The sequence below is a fragment of the Takifugu rubripes genome, chromosome 21 (assembly GCF_901000725.2).
Source record: "Takifugu rubripes chromosome 21, fTakRub1.2, whole genome shotgun sequence".
Classification (NCBI taxonomy): Eukaryota; Metazoa; Chordata; class Actinopteri; order Tetraodontiformes; family Tetraodontidae; genus Takifugu; species Takifugu rubripes.
This window is the reverse complement of record NC_042305.1, coordinates 7682017-7700766: the sequence shown is the minus strand read 5'-3', so window position 1 is coordinate 7700766 and position 18750 is coordinate 7682017. Positions and strand designations below refer to the sequence as shown.

The 18750-nt window shown below is 43.5% G+C and overlaps 1 protein-coding gene across 3 annotated transcripts in view; it reads right to left on the bottom strand.

The window, feature by feature from the left end:
* Positions 1-3563: 3563 nt before the first annotated feature.
* Positions 3564-18750, bottom strand: part of LOC101078718 (spermatid perinuclear RNA-binding protein-like) — a 34220-nt gene continuing 19033 nt past the window's right edge. For 2 of the 3 annotated variants that reach the window (XM_029829513.1, XM_011615364.2), the window contains 13 exons: positions 17571-17746; positions 16222-16317; positions 16027-16138; positions 14701-14798; positions 13229-13322; positions 13039-13107; positions 10236-10444; positions 9397-9540; positions 9167-9301; positions 8415-8555; positions 8224-8347; positions 7523-7573; positions 6274-7418 (listed from right to left, as the gene is read on the bottom strand). In XM_029829513.1, the coding sequence (XP_029685373.1) occupies positions 7330-7418; positions 7523-7573; positions 8224-8347; positions 8415-8555; positions 9167-9301; positions 9397-9540; positions 10236-10444; positions 13039-13107; positions 13229-13322; positions 14701-14798; positions 16027-16138; positions 16222-16317; positions 17571-17746 (1538 nt within the window). In that variant the 3' untranslated portion in view covers positions 6274-7329. Of the gene's footprint in view, positions 5911-6273; positions 7419-7522; positions 7574-8223; positions 8348-8414; positions 8556-9166; positions 9302-9396; positions 9541-10235; positions 10445-13038; positions 13108-13228; positions 13323-14700; positions 14799-16026; positions 16139-16221; positions 16318-17570; positions 17747-18750 lie in introns of those variants that run through there. The other variant, XM_029829514.1, reaches the window with a different exon arrangement.

Genomic DNA, 18750 nt, shown 5'->3' with positions numbered 1-18750 from the left:
CACTTGATTATAAAAAATCAAGATGTCTGGTACCATGACTGGGTACTTTTAAGGGGTCTATCTACATGCCTGGACTGAAGATCAGGGCCACGAGATCCAGCCACTGACTTCATGCGCTACCGGCTTGTAAATTTCAGTAATTTATTAGCAGCAGCAGAAACAAGCAGCAGGTCTGTGGTGGGAACTGAAGACAGAAAGCTGAAATTCCTTGGCTTCCCTTTATGTTCCTTTCCCTTACTTCCTGTCATTCTTCTGAACTCTTGTTTAAAAAAGAAAAAAAAAAAAAGGTGCTTGAACAAAGAACGCGAGTTAATCTCGGTTCTAATGCTCCTGGTTCTTGTTTTTGCTTTCAGATGGAGACTTAACCACAGCTCCGGTGTGTGTGGGTGATTCTAAACTGATTTGGATGTGAGGTTAAAGGCCAACAACCACAGTTGCAAAGAAGGTCAAAGGTCAACCTTATAAGCCACGTTGCAAGGATATTTTTTTATGATGAATGTATATAAAATAGTGCATGTGTTCCTTAACAGCAACAGAACTCAGAAAAAAAACAGGAAAGTGTTTTTTTAGGTGCAGTTTTAACATTTCTGAGCAGCCGGCTTCAGCTCATTTCAGACGAGGCACGTTGACCAGCCCAACGAGCCATTTTAGGACAAAATAAGGGATGAATGTAGTGTGTCATAAGGAGAAATTCCAGACACCCAAGTAGTTTCTGATGTGATATTTGTGTGAGGGCATTTGTTTACATCAGCGTGTCTGTCCCTAAGTGTCTGTGATAGCAGCTTGAGAGGAACAAGCGAGTCCCTGTCAACCTTCCAGTCACACATCCGTGTTACCGAACTCGGTTCACATTCAGAAACAAGATGTTTTTGTCAGAGTTTTTTGGCTGTGACGACACATTTTCATCCTATCCCGTTTGTTATAAAGGCTCAGTTGTTTGTAAAATCCTCCTCCGGACTAAACTCTCGAGATAGTCTCATCTAAATATTTTATGCTTATCTTAACACAAACAGGGAACCTTCCTTTCCTATGAATGGACATTTTAGGGTAGTATTACTGTTGACTTGATGTGAATTATCTTCAGATTTCAAAGTGGAATTCATTGCACGTAGCCTACATAAGCTTTCCTCTAGTTGCTCTTCTAAATTAACTTAAATTCTCTGATGTACCTCAGGGACACGTCTGGTGTTGAATGCCGTGTTTGTAACACTCCCCGATATTAAAGCATAGACATTGGATGAACTCTACAGGCCCCTGTGTTGGGATCCAAGGAATTAGGAGGTCTGGTCAACATGGAGTGTGTGTGTGGTGAGCTAGGGTGCTTTGTTGTGCTTTGCTCTCCATATAAATGTCATTTGCCATGTGATCGGCGTGTTCCACATCCCCTTAATCACATCACTGAGGCGGTCATGAGGTGAACGCCTCTAAAAACCTTTCTCGGAACAAATGCAACAGAAAAAACAAACAGTTCTGCTCATCTTCTACGCGGGAGTGTTTATATTTATGTATTTCTATTTAAAAAAATGCAGCTTAAATGCATTTATGTTAATGCCACGTGTACGTTAACATCAGTTCAGGGATAGAAACACTAAAAGCGACCCGAGCAAGTGTCATTCAATGGGCTTTCTCCACAGCTCCGGTAATTAGGAGAGCCACAGTGATACTGTTTTTTCCTCTGAATTGGATAGTCTTGCGGTTTTGGCAGCGTTGCACCGCAGCGGTCGCATTAACAAAGCCGAAGTATCCTGATTAACATCCGTCTTCATACCACTCAGATCTGCAGGAACGGCCCTGCTGCTGGTTGTGGGTTTAAAACTGCAAAGGTGAAACGTTTAGCTCAACGGAAGCAGCGGCAGGGGGATCGGCGGCTCTGCTGGGTCGGAGCCAAGGATTTGGAGAAGACGAGTTGTTCTGTACAACAGTCAGGTGATGGGAAATAAGGGAAGGTCCAGAGGCGGTGCGAAGGACAGTGAGGTCTTTTCTTCCATCTGGTGCACCAGACTCTCGCTCTTCCTCCCGACCCCTAAAAGGGATCAGGGCCGGTGTTGGATGAGGATCCAAAAACAGAGCATCAATAATAGTGCAGCTGGTTTAGTCAGTGTGTGGAGAGCAGTGGAGATGTTCCTCGGTACGTTCCTCAGCACGCTCTGGACGTTCTTTGACTCCCATCAGTGGCATCAGCACCACGGCCAGCGCAGAGCCCCCCCCCATCTTCTCCTCCATCAGTCTTCATCTAATAAACACCTTTTATGTGAATGAGCAGATGCAGATGGCTGATTTGTTCATCTTATTTGGTCCTTCAGAGACTCGATTCACATAAACTGGATGATATTGAGGTCAAATCTCCATATAACATAAATCTAATTCCTGTTTGGAATATAGAATGATGGCCATCAATTAGGCTGTTTTATTAAATTGACCTAATTTTTGTTAAGCATTTTGTTTATTAGCTGAACAGAATAAGCACAACACGAAGTGAACTAGAATGATTTGGTCACAACGAAAAGACTCTTGGAAATGATGAGAGTGCATAAAAACAAGATAATGAAAACTCCTACAGCTACAAATTGCAGCTTTTATCAAATATAATAAACTTGTTTGTCCCCACAAAAAATAGTAATGTCCTTTACAGATCCAGAAAAGTCTTTTTTCTTTTTTTGAGGTTTAATTTTTTGTGTGTTTTATGTCAGAATGTGTTTTGTGGGACTTTAATTCTGGCCTTTTTCAACTCAACATCACAGTTGGAGGAATCTGCCGTTAATATTTCAGACGTATCTTTGTGGACAGTAAACTGGTTGAAATGTGTTGAAAAGTATGTTTAATGCACTTTATTTTTGCACCAATGCAGCTTCAGCCGAAAAACAATGCTTTATATTTAAATTTGGGGTATTTTTATTAAAATAATTTGGATTCTATGGGGTTTTGACAGTGAAGCAGACATATAAAGACCTTCCTAAATGACTGGCCCGACCACAGTATACATAAAAGGTGGTGAAAACATCTGTTAAAGTGATTTTTGAGGCTCTCATCGCTGGGTCACGGGGGGGAAATAAGTTTGGTTTTGAGGTTGGATACAATGACCGGCCCGAGGCTCCTTTAGCTACAATGCTGCCCAGTGTTGATCCAGAGACAGCGGCTCTGTTATCAGCCCGTCTCATGATGTGCAGGTGCAGCCGAAGCCCGGTCAGAACCTCCGTTCCGGCATCACTGCATGTGACCGAGTTCAGCCTTAATGTGGATGGGAGAATCTCCTGAAGCTGGGTGATGGGGGGCTTAGCCAGGTTGCATTAGTCGATCAATGGAAGGAAATAACCGTGTCATCGCGCGTAAAAATCTTTGTAAAAGGTTGTACATGTAACATATTCGTTGTGTCTGTTTTAAAATAAAAGTAGATTGTGAGTCTGTGGGAGTTTTTGTGAAATCTTTTAAAGCTGCTTTTTTCACCCCTTCACAAGAATCATGAGGGATCTTTTTAAGATGGCAAATATGTGACTTTTTTTTCTTTAATTGAACTTAAACACTGCCTCGTGATGAACACACAAATACATTTGGGCATCTGCAAAACAGTCGTCTTTATTTGAGCTCAATGATTCACTGGGGCAGTTTATTAAAATAGAACACAAGTACAGAAGGTATTTTGTTCGTCTGCATGAGAAACAAAGATGTTGGCGATGTCTTTTTCGGATTCTCTGACTTTTTTGCCATCTAGTGTTTGAACCGCGGACCTGCTGGAATGCTGGAGATTGCTGTGACCAACAGGGGGCGCTGTGGTCGCGCTTTTGAAGCTTTATCTGCAGGTTTTCTATTGCAGGTTGAATTATGGAGTCAGGATGAGCTTCTGTTGTTAGCAGGGTCCAGGTTTAAACAGTTCAGACCCCTGGATGAAGTTCTCATCCTCAGTCTGACCGACCTTAATGCATTTTCAAATGTAATGACATGAAAGCCTCCATCAGTGTTTAGCATCATTTTAAGTGACTGGGAATTTTTTTGTTTGTTTGTTTGGGGTTTTTTTTAGCACAACAGGCCGGCCATTAAGCTCCTGAGTGTTGGTATTAGATGACAAACTGGCATTCATCAGGTATGTTGCGTAATCAGACACCTTCTGGCTCCGCTCTCCCCGCTAAAAATACCAGAGATCTGGAGGTCCATCTGATACCGTCCTCTGTCCGTCCACATGCTCCATCAAGCACAACCCACAAACACCTTTAACACCAATTCCGTCACAACGCCGCCTCAGGGTCCGAGCACGGATGTGCACCAGCCCTTGGCGGGGGGGTGGAAAAGACTACTGAATTGGCCCTGAAGAATAGAAGGTTTATTTTTGGGATTTTGTTCACGATGCAACATGAGAAAACAAGCACTTTTCAGATGTCTTTTGCAGCATCTTTAGATGCACCGTGACTGTGAGAACATTCTCGGACCTGATTCCTGCCGGTTCCCCTCCTGTTACACAAGCTGTGAATGCAATTTTCCTCATTTTATACAGCAGAAAAGAATCTAAATCATTCCAGGTATCATTGTGCAGAGAGATGCATAAAAAGGGAGGAATTACTGTAAATGAAGACTGCTTGACAGTACTGCTGCAGTTTAGGGGTGTTTTCAGTGAGCAGTTCCTGGTTTCACATTAACCTATAAAACACCTTCAGGTTTTCAGTCCACCGCAGATCGAAATCCTCATGCTATTTTTTATTTTCATGTCGGAAGGTCCTGAGTTGAATATTGCGTCAGAGGTTTGTGCTTTTTTCTCTCCTGTTGTTGGGATGAGATGAGGTGTATTTGCTCCTCCCCGTCACCTGCATCCTTGATTTAAACTGGTTATCTTCCACTGATGGACTCAAATATCAGGAATTCTCTTTAAGTCTCTCTGAATTCTGGACGAACCGGATCAATTCTGGATCAATGTGTGTGAATCAGGATCTGTGTGGTTCATCACATCTTAATGGCAATATTAAACCTTGACTTTCGTCTTCAGGCTAGAAACATTCATATAGGTCTCCCCAGCAATGCCGTCATTATACACAACATATTTATTTAGACAGTAAAGACTTTAGAATAGTATACAGTAGTATATTATAAATATTATACCCTGTTCCCTCTATTTTGAGGATCATCCCACTCTTAGACACCCTTTAAAACCAAAAGAATTTTAGATTTGTCCTGCAAACCTTTGTGGGAGAAGCTGGACCCAACAGCAGCAGCATTTCCAGATAAATAATCTATCTGCGCTTATTCATCACATAACTGACTACAGTAACTGTAAATAGAACATATATATATATATATATATATATCATCAACATACCCAGATGGCATTATAGACATTCTGTAAAACGTTTAGCAATATTGAAACACGCCTTAAACATAAAGCTACTGTTTACTTTCAGAATATATGGATTTTACCCAGTGGGCAGATTTCATATAGGGTTTAAACGCACATCCATGTACAGATAATAACTATTGTATTTACACATCCGATTGTTGAATTAGTTGAAAAAGACTCCCGTCACGTTCAACCGCAACAGGATTCCGGTAGGCAGAAATATTGCTCCGTGTTTTATTGGCGTTGGAGAGTCAAAAGTCTCAGCTGCAGGCTCCCCTCCTCTGAGATCCGACCTGGACTTGACAGGGGTCGCCCTGGGCGTGGGCGTTCCGCCTCCATATTGCTTTCAGTGTTGTCGCTGCGTCTCCTGCGGATGGAGGAAGGCCCCCGGAGAGCGGCGCGGCGGCGCTTGAGAGGCGCCGGCAGAGTTTAATAAAGGGTGAGGAATTAAACGGGAGGTGGTGGCTGTTTCCGAGGCCAGTCTGTGCTACAATGGTGGGGTCAGAAAAGGTCCTGGGGGCCCAGGTGGATGATTATGGGTGCTGCTATGGTCTGCGGCTGGTAATAGGCACTGTCGACGTACAGGCCGCCTAAAGACAGGAGACAGCAGCAGCAGCTGGGTTAACAGGAAATTAAATAATTGTCAGGCAGAATGGTTCCGCTGATGTGATTGAACTTTAATGGATGTTGGAAGAGTCCCGACACTATTGTGGCTGCAGCTTTTATCGGGTATTTAGAATTGTTCCCCCAGATGATGTCAAGCAGAGCAGGTAAAGATTTTGTTCAGGGCGTCGCATTATTGACCCACTACAACTGTGATAAGTGTCACTTTCAAGCTCGCCGTTTTTTCCAGGTAAACTCAAAATATAGAAGATTTACCCAAATATGGGCGATAAAAGGCAATCAAATGGCAAATAACTGGAGATGTAATATCGTGAATGATTTATGAAACATTGCAGCTCCAAAAATATTGATTTATTTGATTAACCTGAAACAGGTCAACATGAAATTTCTGTTAAATCTCTGCAAACCAAAAAAAGCACAGGTAATTCAGTCATTTCCAAACCAAAGAAAATAAAAATGTCAGTGCGCCACATGTAAACCTGTTTTTTTTTTTTTCCTCATCACAGAATCTCAAAACATCAATAGAAAAATTAAAATACAAACCAGCATCAAAGAAAAACAGATTCAATAACTGATAGTTTGGTGGATCCGTCCTCGCCTCTAATGCAGTAGGAAATAAATATCTAACGTTTGTATCTGTGGGTGCGTGAATATTTACAGCTGAAATTCAGATGCATGGTTCCGGGTGGGTTAATAGACGGTTATCTGAAACAAATATAAACTGATTCCTCATAAAAAAGATGCTTTTGTAAAAAAAATTATTTTAATATGCTCTTTTCTTGATTTAAACCTGAAGGAGATTTTATAATTGGTCATTGTGGTTAAATGCCATTTATTTCTGATTCATATTTGATATTGCAAATGTCAGCTCTGCAGGCTTTTTAGAATCATCAAATTTCAAATGTTGATGTTGGGTCTATAATTAAGGGTAGAATGTGCAACTTTGTTGTTCTTTTTGAATTTTTGTATTCCCTACAGTAAATAATTAAACGGCTGCTGGAGGAAGCATAGAAAGAATCTGATAATCTAGAATTTATGAGCACTTATTTCCCCCCTGAGGTAGTACCATAAATATTCATTGGGTTTATCGTGGAGGAACTGTTAAACTGTTTAGTTTATTCATTCATTTATCTTTTTGGGTTCTAACAGCCTCCTCACACAGCCTCCTTCACTTGATGGTGGGGGGTTTGATCCACTTCACTTTTGTGTTTGTCCCAGTTGATCCAGTCCAGTTCAGTAGCCATTACTTAATTCCCTGAATGTGTTTAAAGGAGTGACAACGAGAATAAAGCAGCTTTCTATTAAATTGATGAAACATGTTCATCAAAGTCCAGAACTTAAGATCAAACACTTTTTTAAAGTGATGAAGAGGGTGGAGGTGAGTCCTAATAGGGGTAGAGGTGGGTGACGGGGGGGTATGCTGTGGGGACTCTGATGACGGGGACAACTACTGAGGTCATTCTGGAGGGAAAACCTGAGGAGTAAAAAAAATAAAAAAAAGGAAAGAACTCAAATGATGTGGTGATGAATAAAACAGATGGATTGTTGATTCAAAGCTTGAGAAGGCTGTGAGTTTACCATAGGGGGGGAGAGCTCCTGCCGGGCTGTATCCATACGGAGCACCAAAACCTGAGGAACATAAGAGGAATGGTTGGTACACAAGAATTACAGGAGGGTTGGAGGTCAGCTTCACTCCCACAGTCAAGAAAGATGTTTTTATGGTGTGTTTGTGTCACAGGCTGATGGGAAATGTGACTATTGTATGACCAAGCGGAGAGATGTAAATAGAAATGGAAAATTTCTGGGGGGGGGGGGGAATCGCTCCGCATTCCTGCAGAGGGACTAAAGAAAGGTTAATTATCTGAGGAATATTGAAGGGGGGCGCAGTGGTAGCTCAGGATATTGGGGACTGGGCTGAGAAGCAGAGGGTTTCTGGTTCAAGCCCCAGCACAGACAAAACATGGAAGGTGCCAGACACCCTCAGAGCACTGCTGAGGTACCTTTGAGCAATAAAACTGACAGTCCCGTTACCCCAAAAGGGATAAAAGAGTCAAATATAGTGCTAAAGCTTTGTTCAACATGAAAGAGAATGCTGAGTTTTTCCATTAAGCAGAAAAAAAACCCTTAAGTTTGGTGGTACTTTTGTTACCATGGTAACAGAGGAAATAGTCATCCCAGTCATTTTTTTCTGTCAGAATTTCAACCTGCTCTCTTGCAGCACCCCTGCAGGGACCGAGGAGTGGAAAATTCAGATGGTTCAGTGTTCCAGAGGAGCTCACCTGGGGGGATGTAGCCGTGTGCTGGTGGCGTGCTGATGTACGGAGCTCTGGGGATGATGGGCATGCGTACTGGGCTGGCAGCCAGAGCCGGCAGGGTCAGCACAGAGGTTAAAGGTCGTTTTGGCTGCACAAACACAACCAGTTCAGTATCAGGAAGTTTCCTAATTTTAGTCCCAATGTTCTGGACTCACTGTTGGGTTCGGCCTTTTCTTCTTAATTGTTGCAGTTTTGGAGCCAGAAAACAAGCTGTTGAGCGCTGCTAACGCTGCGCTTGCTTTGGCTACTTTCTTGTTGGGTCCCATTCCCCGAAATACTTGCTTGTCCACCTCCACCTGTCATTACACAAGATGGTTGTTATAAAAACTGTTTTCATTGCTTCATGTTTGAAAAAAGATCCATTAAAACATCATTTGGAGCTACAACCCCTTAGTGGCTCTGAAGATGTAGTATTTTCATCATCTGGGCTTACTGGGCTGGAATACTTGCCCTCTATCCTGATTTTCACAGCATTTGTTGACTGATGTAGGCATGAATTAAAGGTCTTTTCTCTTTAGTGCAGCAACTTGATACGTTTGCTACTCTCAAGGTGATATTTTTTCCATCCTTTTAAAATTGCATACCAGCATTAAATGAAATGCCATCCAGACTAAATTGCAATCCAACAGCAGCTATCAGTGGCTGCATTCCCTCTTGTTGTATTTTGTACCCAACCCAAAAAAGGCCCTATAAAAAAGGTAGAAATTGATTTAAAATCGGGAAAAAAATAAGCCAAAGAATCTGGTTTCATGTGCAGCCGTCTTTCTGCTTTCTGAGACGTGTGAAAATTTTGATATGCAGAAAGAATCGAGGTGCTGAACATCAAACAGTCTTCTTCTCATCTATTCCTAATGACACTATAAAAAAAAGAAAACAGGAAATCTAAGAGGGGTGTGTGTGTGTATACCTCTATGATGAAGCGTTTGTCATAGCTGCTGCCACTCTCTGATATCAGCTCGTATTTCAGGCCACGTCGTTTCTCATTCAGCTCCATCACTGGGTTCTTGCCTCCCGCCGTCAGGATTGGACCTGGAGCTCTGGACTACAGACAGAAACACAGACACCGAGGTGACCTCCGCTCACCAGCACCACCATGAAGCTCGATACACACGGTCCATCCTCTACGTCTTTTCTCACCTCCTGCGTGTCTGTGGAGGAGGCGATGGAACTGGAGCTGCTCGACATCCTGTCCATCTTTCCTTCGCCGTCTGACTTTTCATCGGAGCTCAGCGAGTCCACGTCTCCGTCGCCACTGAGCACAAAGCCCAGAGCCTGCAGTGCCTGAGATTGCAGATGCACGTCAATCAAAAGACGACGACGCGGTTTTTTTTCTTTTTACTGTGCAACCGGATCAGGTCTCATTTAGTGTGGAAAGATTCCGATCAGTGAACACAGGACAGGAAATGAATCATTATTTAATCATTCCTGACTAAGCTGACCTTGAGCAAAGCACTCTGGTGAGGGAACAGCTGTTGCAGAAAGCCTTCAAGTGACCATCAACCCCACAGAGACTGAGTGTACTGAGCAGCTCTGATGTGAGAATGAGTGTGACCATGACGACACGTGGGCTGCCAACAAGTTCCAAGTTTACAAGTTCCATCGAAGCTTAATCACAAAAGGAACAGTCATTCTTTTCACTGCAGACGTTCTCTTCAGTTTGCTGTTCGGGGTCTTTAACTCACTGCTCCAACAGGGATGACAGCTCACTTAGCCATGCTAATACTGCTAATATATGCTAATTACAAACAGAGTGATCCACAGAGGTCACGTCTTTAATTCTAGTTAAAAAGGTTGTCTGACTCTAATCAAAACCCCCACATGTGATCTCTCTTGTTTGAGGTCATTGAGATACCATCTTTAGCCTGGATGTTTGTGAATGAGAACAGACCTTTTGACCTTAGGCTGTTTTGTACATTATTAAAAATACTCTATGTACTGAATACTGCAACAACACAACAAGTGATGCTGATAAATACCTTGAGAGCTACTTGGAGCTTGGCAGTTCTCTTGGAGTTCCCAGTGGCCTGATAGGTGGTTCCCTGGATGTCCACAGACATGGTGAAGACTGGAGCGTGCACCGGGCCGGACTGGGACAACAGGCGGTATTGAAGGCCCGGGTGGATCTGATTGAGACGCATCAGAGCGTTCATGGGATGGTTGGGGTCCATCATTCTCCAATCTAGAACTGAAACCAAAGAGCATGACGTGTTAACTGGGTTTTAGGATGTTTAAACATTAAACTCCCGACAAGACAAACTCCAACTGCAGGAAAGAAAAAAGCCTGCTGGGAAATCAAATGTCCTTCAAGGTTAAAAACGAGCCGCCACGCTGTTCAGATTTTTCCAGGAAAATATTAAGCAAAAATGACACAAAATGCAATAAAAATGCTGCACTGCTGCACATGAACATCACCGGAATAATCTTGGGTAACATGCAACCCGTCCATGTCAAAGACACTTTTATTGGCCAGCCTCAGGTCTGTAAATACCAAGCTGATGAGGGTGCGATGACTGACGCAGCCCCTGTGGTTACACTCACAACTTCACACCTTCACACTGACGCTGACAGGAACGCTCTTCCCTCCCCAACAGATTAATCAAACCAAAGGGTGGCACCGTGTTTCTTTCTCTTGCTCATGCGTTTAAAAACAGTGATACTCAGAGGGCGGAGGCCAAAATCTTTGTTCAATTTGTCTGGTTCTTAAATGGTGGACGAGAGTGAAATTAGGTCAACATCAGTAATCTTACAGTCAAAAGTGTCGCAATAATCCACAAAAATACCTGTGACAATGAAATAAAGAGTCAAAGTCGGTGAAGAACAGCTGCTTGAAGAGATCTTTTGTTCTCCATTTGTCCTGTGCAGCCGCTGGGAGTCAGCGTGTGTGAATATGGGATTGTGCTGAGGGACAGAACCAGTACAAAGGTGTTAATGTATGGTGCATGTGGGTGGTGGGGGGCTGCGCGACGATGGGCTGGCAGCAGCCTGTAGTTTTAATCCCACTCTCTCTGCTTCCATCACCTCCTTTGAGCCAAGTGACTGGGGACAACTGTCCCAGCAAGGGTGGCTTTATTTTCCACGACGGCATCAGGATGGACGGTGAAAAGACGATGATCAACCTTCAAAGTGATCCCAGTTCCATTTCTCCGGGTGAGTTCAGACTGGGACTACAGTAGATGAGTGTGTTCTCACCAGTGCACAGAATGGAACCCACAACCTCGACACTGGCTGGACTAATTATTCCAGTTGAATAAGGTTCTATAATTCTCGTACTGGGCTGAAATGCTAAATTCCCACTGAGGTTTGATGTAAAATCAGGATGCAGGGGGAAGCAGGATGAAATGATGAGTTTCTTCTGAGCAGCAGCAGTTCCAGGATTGGCATCAATCACGGCTCCGTGTGATGATGTCACAGAATTCATTAGTTTGCTGCTGCAGCCTGTTTGCAGAGTTAATAGGAGCAGCTCTCGCAGACTCACTTCTCATTTAAGACCATATTTGAACTTTTTTCATGCTTATTAAAGAAATATAATTGGAGCTCCTGAGGGGTCACAATGGGATCAGTTCCTCAGATGCACTTCTTCGCTGATTCTTTTAGAAATGTATTCCCAGGAAATGCTCTCCAAACATCATTTCCTGCTCTATTTTTAGGCTCCATTTTGTTTTCTAACTACTGAAAACATGCACACTCATATCAGTCAGGTCACCTAATCCTGCCACTCTATCAGTCAGTGTAATCTAAAGTATTTTACTTAAATTTCCTGACACCAACACCATCACAACGCTCCAGAGACACTGAATTCTTATGAATTCTTACCAGCAACAGCTATCTGAGCTGCAGATATGTGGAAAACTGATTACTCATCTGTTCCATAGAAAACATTGTGCAGGGTGATTTGGTTAACCGATGACAATCTGAGATCCATCATATACAGATGTTTCCTGTCCAAACTACATCAGATTACTGCAACATCTTCAAAGGAGAGACTGAAGTAAAAAGCAGACGACGAGGATCTTTCACCCCGGCAACTGCTTTGATCGGACATTTGAGAAAAAAAAACAGCCTCAAATCTCAAATTTTTTAGCTCCAGTGAATGAAAACTACCTATAGAAGTTTTAAGTGACGACAAGAAGAAGATACATCTGCTATAAAGGCATGAGGAGAGACAACATGGCAGTAGATTGTGAAATATATGCTGCAGGTATTTCAAAAGAGGAAAAAAGAACCCCCACTTTAGCACAATTTATCTGGTGTCACAGGTGATTGAAAGGGCCCACGTTGATGAGGTCGGGGGCATTTAGTAGCCTGGGGATATAAAAAAGAACGGGTTTTATGTCTCACTCCCACTTCTCATTCCATCTTTCTGAACCTATGAAGGATGAAAAGCTTAAAATGGCATCAAAATTAGACTGCGGCAAATGTGTTTTACAGCACTGACAGCTGTAATGAGCAGAAAACACAGGCTGGCACCCAAAGAGCGTTATTTTCCTTTGATGATCAGACGGTCACAATAGTTTGATGATGCTTCAGGAGGAAAAATGAATCCATTCTGTGTTTTGAAGGAGCTTTTCACGAGCCAACAATGCACAAACATAGCAGCAGAAGTATTTGCACAATCTCTTCCTGACTGTTTAAAGATTCAGATTACGCCGGGTGACAATCAACAACACTGAAGAAAAAATGATGAATATTTTTAGTCGAGAAAACGGTTCAGAAGTATTAGGGAGGATTTAGGTTCTCTGATCCAGCTGTGACTCCGTGAAACAAGAGTGTCAAAGTCACCTTTCATCCTTTTGATAAAGTCTCTGTCGTCTGACCCCACATCCTCCCGGAACCTCTTCTGACAGCCGCCTGCAGGGTGCAAACACACAAGGATCACCTGAAACATCACAGGCTGGCGCAGAGGACACACACGACCTCTGAGCAGGTAAACACGCACTGTCACATGTAACGCACACGACTGATCACACACCTTCTAACAGCCTTGGTGAGGGTTTGCTGGCTGGTAGAGGATCCATATTCAAGACTTTGTAAAGTTGTCCAAAGGCCAGGAGCCGTAACGCATGCTGAAAATCAGAATAAAGACCCATCAATGAGGTGCAAATGCAACTAAATTCAGCTGCAGTCAGATAACAGGTAGATATGATGAATGTATTTATTTTATATTTATTATTAGATGACTATAAAAATGGGTCCATGGTGTAAATTGACCAACTCTGGGAGGACACTTCCTGTTAGTGAGAGGAAGAATGAACAGTCAAAAAGGCTTAGCAGAGAGAGAGAGAGAGACAGAGAGACCCAGAAGATGAATTTGAAGATGTTTTCTTATTCCTCGGTGCCGAGCGTACATTTTCTGCCGGCGGGTAGACTTTGTAGTCGGATGTGCAAGCAGCAGCAGCAGCCATAGTAGCGGTGCTGCTGTGGGTGTGAAGAACAGGGAAGTGTGTTCCCACGCTCATTAGGTGGCTAATAAAGCTGCTAAATTGCCAAGCGTCCACAGCGCGGAGGGGCTGCTGATCTGAGGTCAGAGTCCAGGGCTTCAGCACACACAGATATTTATAGTGCTCGCAGAGGTGTTGGCTTCATCTGGAACTTCCAAGGACTTTAAATAAGGCTCTGTAAAGCGACATTAGGGAACAGATGTCCATGATGTCCTGAAGAACAGCTACTTTTGGTACAGGGGGTGATGTGGTGGAAGGAATCCATCTCATGAGTTTCACTCCTGAGATTTTCTGTGCTTTGCTCAGCCTTCATTAACCCCAGCAGATAAATAGACGCTTCCATAATACTCTGAATGGGAGATGTTCAGACAACATCCATAATGGTCAAATCACAACGGATATCACCTGAAATCAGGAACTCTGTGTTTACAGTGTTCCTGGAAAACAACCCAGGTTGGACTTAAATACCAGAATCTATTGAAATGTGTCACAAGTTTCAGAAGTTCAAGCAGCTTCTTCTGGAGCAGTTTTTATGATTTATATTCTTTATTCGGCACTCCAAGACGGTTAAGGAGCCGTTATGTCCCGGGTGTCTGTAGCCCACAGGAGAGAGATCAGAGCCTGCTAATGGAAGATTTTATTGCCGGTGCTTCTGGAAGACAGAATAAGGTTTAATGGAAACACTGCTCAAAGAAATGCCTTTAAGCAGTGCTTTTACTCCTGTGCTGCTCCAGCCGGACACGAGCACATTCCAAATAAATAAATAAATAAATAAAAACAGCCCACTGTCGCCCACTTGAGCAGCCTAAAATATCACAATGAGGAGAAAAAAATTCAATAAATTGTTTTATGTGTATGTAAATGAGCACAAGCAGGTCACAAGTTTTCATGCTTCATGCTGAGACACAGAGTAATCCTGAGCTCATGTCAGAAATACTTCTCATGCAAAGGAGAAATGCTGAGTCGGCAGAAGAGGAAGATGACAGCAGCAGATGTGGCTGACCTGTGCGCTGTCTGTGATGGTGTCAGCTTGCTGTGGGCTGAGGTCAGACAGGACGTCTGTAGGGTCCCTCTCACAGGGGTCATGAACTCCGGGACCTCCTGCATTTAAAAAACCCACAAACATGTCAGCAGAAAGTGACGGCAGCAGTCAGTCAGTACGTTGCAGCCATAAAAGTAACAGACAGTAATGTAAATATTATCCTACTTAATGCAAGTGTCAGTGAATCTGAGATGAGGGGAGGTAGCTACAGGTCACCGACAAACATTTGTACAGAGAAACTCAGTCTGAACCTGAAGCCGAGACTTCACTGAGTAGATTAGCTCACACGAACTGCTCCAGTGTAGATAATATGTTGGATATAGATCTGAGATCTCCTTCTACGTTCCGTATATATATATTTTTTAACCAATATAAGCCTATATTTTCCTTCCGCCGTACACAAGATAAGTAAACACTGACTTCTCTGAACGATAACTGCAGCCCAATAATTAATCCAACGACAGCTGGCAGTAGCATGTCCCTCCTGCTCGTCTTAAAGGTCCATGTGCACAAGGTAAAGAGGTTAATCAGATTAATTACAGGGTATCTGTGGATTAATCGCAATTAAATAAATGCTATCCATTGGAGTGATAATGGAAAGATAAATGACACAATTATCATCAAGCCTCGCGCCATTAATTCGCGTCATAAAACTCAACTCCTTCATGAAGCCATACAGCCCTATTAACGGTTCCATTCCTCTTGGCCAGTCGAGTTTTTATGTCTCCTCCACTCCCTGGTTCTGGATGGACTTTAGCAGGAGGAGCGCTGAAGATTTGTTCGTGACCGTTTCGCTGACGCAACGATTAGTCAGACTCATCCAGTTCTTTGAAACCAGCTCTCACAGGCAGCCTGAATACAATAGCCAGATAATTGAAACAAGTCCCATATTCTCCTTTTTAAAAGTGGGAGCCAAAACTCATGTCTGCCAGCCACTGCTGCACTTTTGACGCACACTTTGAGGAATGAAGGATGCCTCCTCAAACCAACCTCACTAAATGTCCAGCGATATGGCTGATAAAGGCAGAGGTTCTCCAGCCTCGGTGAAGCCTTGCCCCCTACTCGACACCTTTGAGGTCAACTGCAGCGTTTTCTTGCTCTGAACCACAGGTGTACCACTCAGTTTAAAACTTGGGGAATATCTTTCTTTTCCCTTTAAATTAAAGGTGAAAGCCTTTGTGTCTGGATTCTGGATGGGGTTTCCATATCTAACCTGGAAGGAGACTGTCTGAGGGTTCAAAACAAACAACAGAGCTCAGAGGACGCGCCGAGGGACTCATTACTGACCTGGCAGGAGAATCCCCGAGGCGATACACTCCAAGACGCGTCGCAGTGCTTCGCCAGGACCCAGCGGCCGGTTACAGGTGGCTATGGCCTTTTCACAGATCAGCTCCAGAGGCTGCAGCAAACAGAAAAACAATTAATATTCAGAGCACATAAAAAAAAACCATCCAGGCAGCGCCAGCTCTCAACGTCACTCACCCATCCTTTGACAGGCTGCCACTCTGGCCGTCTGTTGCACATGTCTCTGAAAATCCTCATGACGATGATGCAGGACTTGAGATCTGTGACTCTGGCCTGAAGGAAGAGTTTCAGTGCAGACATGAGGAGCATCTCAGCCAGACTGGCATCCAAACATTTTTGTGATGAGAAGACCAAAATACGCTTTATTTTTTTTAAAAATGCATGCTGCTGTTTTAATTATTCAAACTGGAAGTTGCGGTTTTTAATATATAAATGCCCTTCTGGCCCTCTCATTTTTGCCAAGTTTTCTCTTCTGTGCAACTGTGAAATCCAGTGAAATTACTTTGCAAACATCCTGTGGATGCTCCACTAAAGATAAAAGAAAGTGTTTGAAGAATGCGTGGGGCGCAGAGAACAGTGCTGGATTAGCTGCCTGCTCAATTAGCGCAGGGCGATGGTTCGCAATAAAGGAGATAATTTTATTCAGGGACTTTTGCATGACCCTCTCGGACATCTGCGTTTCTTACAGAACAGGGGAGGTCTCCAGGTCAAATTAGCCCTGTGCGAATGTGAATCGCTCTTGAATCATTCTTTTGTCCGCATTACTTTGCATTAGCATTATTCCCTGAGGGAAGCTGCTTAGTGCTTCACCTGCCCTTGACTCTCGTCAGGAGTGAAAGAACCGTGTTTGGATTTATCTGAAACCTGGAGTGGAGAGGAATCTCTTTAGGAGTTAAACCTTTCAATCAGGTTCTCCCTCTTCTGCGCTCATGGAAAAGTGTAATTTTCATCTGTTGTCATGCTGCGTTTCCTTCACTTCAGTAGACCTTTACATGCTGGTTTGTACAGGATGTTACTCAACGCTTGCAAAGATCTCAGACCCACTGGATTCAGTGTGTTAAAGAGATTTCAAAAATCAGCGAAGCTCAAGTCGCTGCACGGCATTGACCAAAAACGTGTTTAAAGATTTAAACAAACTAGAGTAAAATACCTACAGATTGTAGCTGTATTATGATACAAACCTGCCCAGGTAGAAATTATAGTGTTGCACCACAACTGTTTGAATTTTGATCATGGGGGAAGTCAATTATTTTGGATTTAGCTCAAAAAAAATTAATTATAGGATTCCAGCAGCAACAAAAAAATTAACTGGGTTGAATATTGTGGTCACTGCGACTGGTTAACAGAGGTCTGTACATCTGAACAGGGAATGTTGCTCCTCATAGCTGGGAATCAGCCAGTTTTTTTTATTTTTTTTTATAATTGTCTCACTGTGTTGTTTGAAAACGCTGAACAATGAATAAAACAATGGCAACTCCGGCGTTCGGAGCTTAAATCCACAAAAAGTGACCACCTTATCAGCTCACCTGGAACCATTTTGTATGCCGAAGTGAAGCCAGGGCAGCCCGGCACTTCTGCCCGTCCAGGGCATCCTCCTGCTGCTCCTCCTCCTCCTGCTGCTGCTCCTCCTCCTCCTGCTGCTCCTCCTGCTGCTGCTGCTCCTGTTGCTGCTGCTCCTTCATGTTGTCCTGGTCACCCTCCTCTGGAGAGAGGGACAGGATAGAAGAAGATAACCCAACCACACACTCTCTCAGATGAACAGGCAGCAGGGCTGGACAAATAATTATTAGGCAAACCCACTGATCTGACCAAATGAACAAGGAGGGGCGGAATTTTGAGATGTTTCACTTTTTTTTGGTTTGGTTTTCTCATGCACAAGACAGGAACTGTCATGACACTGACAAGAGGAGCTGGAGAAGATGTGAGTGCATGCGTCTTGCCGGCCGGCCGCAGTCTCACTCCTGATGCAGATCAGTGGCTGGAGGCCATGAAACACGCCAGATTAGTGTGTTATCAATTATGACGCAGGACGAAAATGAGAGCATGGCAGAGTCGAGGCAAAAAGGTGGATTTGAAAATTTAAATAACACATTTGCTGGATGGTGTAAAACTCTCAGGGGGGAGTTGGAACACAGTGCAGACATTAGCTTTTCTCCTTGAAGTGGGAGGAAAAGGAATCCTGTTTGTTCTGTCTGCAGTTTTCTGGGGCGCCATGCTAGTATTTTCACTCTTGCGGAAAGGGGGTCAGATGTTTATGTTTGACTGAAAGAGTCTCTCTACACCAGGATCCTGTGGGGAGCACTCCGGCTATGACTGGAGGCCGAGCCATGGGTGAACGACAGCAGAAGAAGAGTGACAGCAGATGACAACTACAACATAAACATCTGAGAGTGAGAACGCCACCCTGGAAAGAAAGTGAAGGCTGTTTGTTCTCAGGAGCAGCTGGGGGGAGGGTGTCCTCTGTGGGACAGTCAAGCAGACAAACAAAAGGGAGAACAGATTGCACACCACACTGCAGAACTCAGCTGAGAAGACCCAGCTTATCAAAGATCTTATCTCGATTGTTCAACTAAGATTGACAAATTGTTCACGTTGAATCTTGATAAAAACGACTGCCGTTAAGACCTAATGGACAGTTTGTGGATGTGACTTCATCCACGTCATCGGCAACGCCTGAGCTGAGGCGCATGTGTGGTTTAGCAGTCT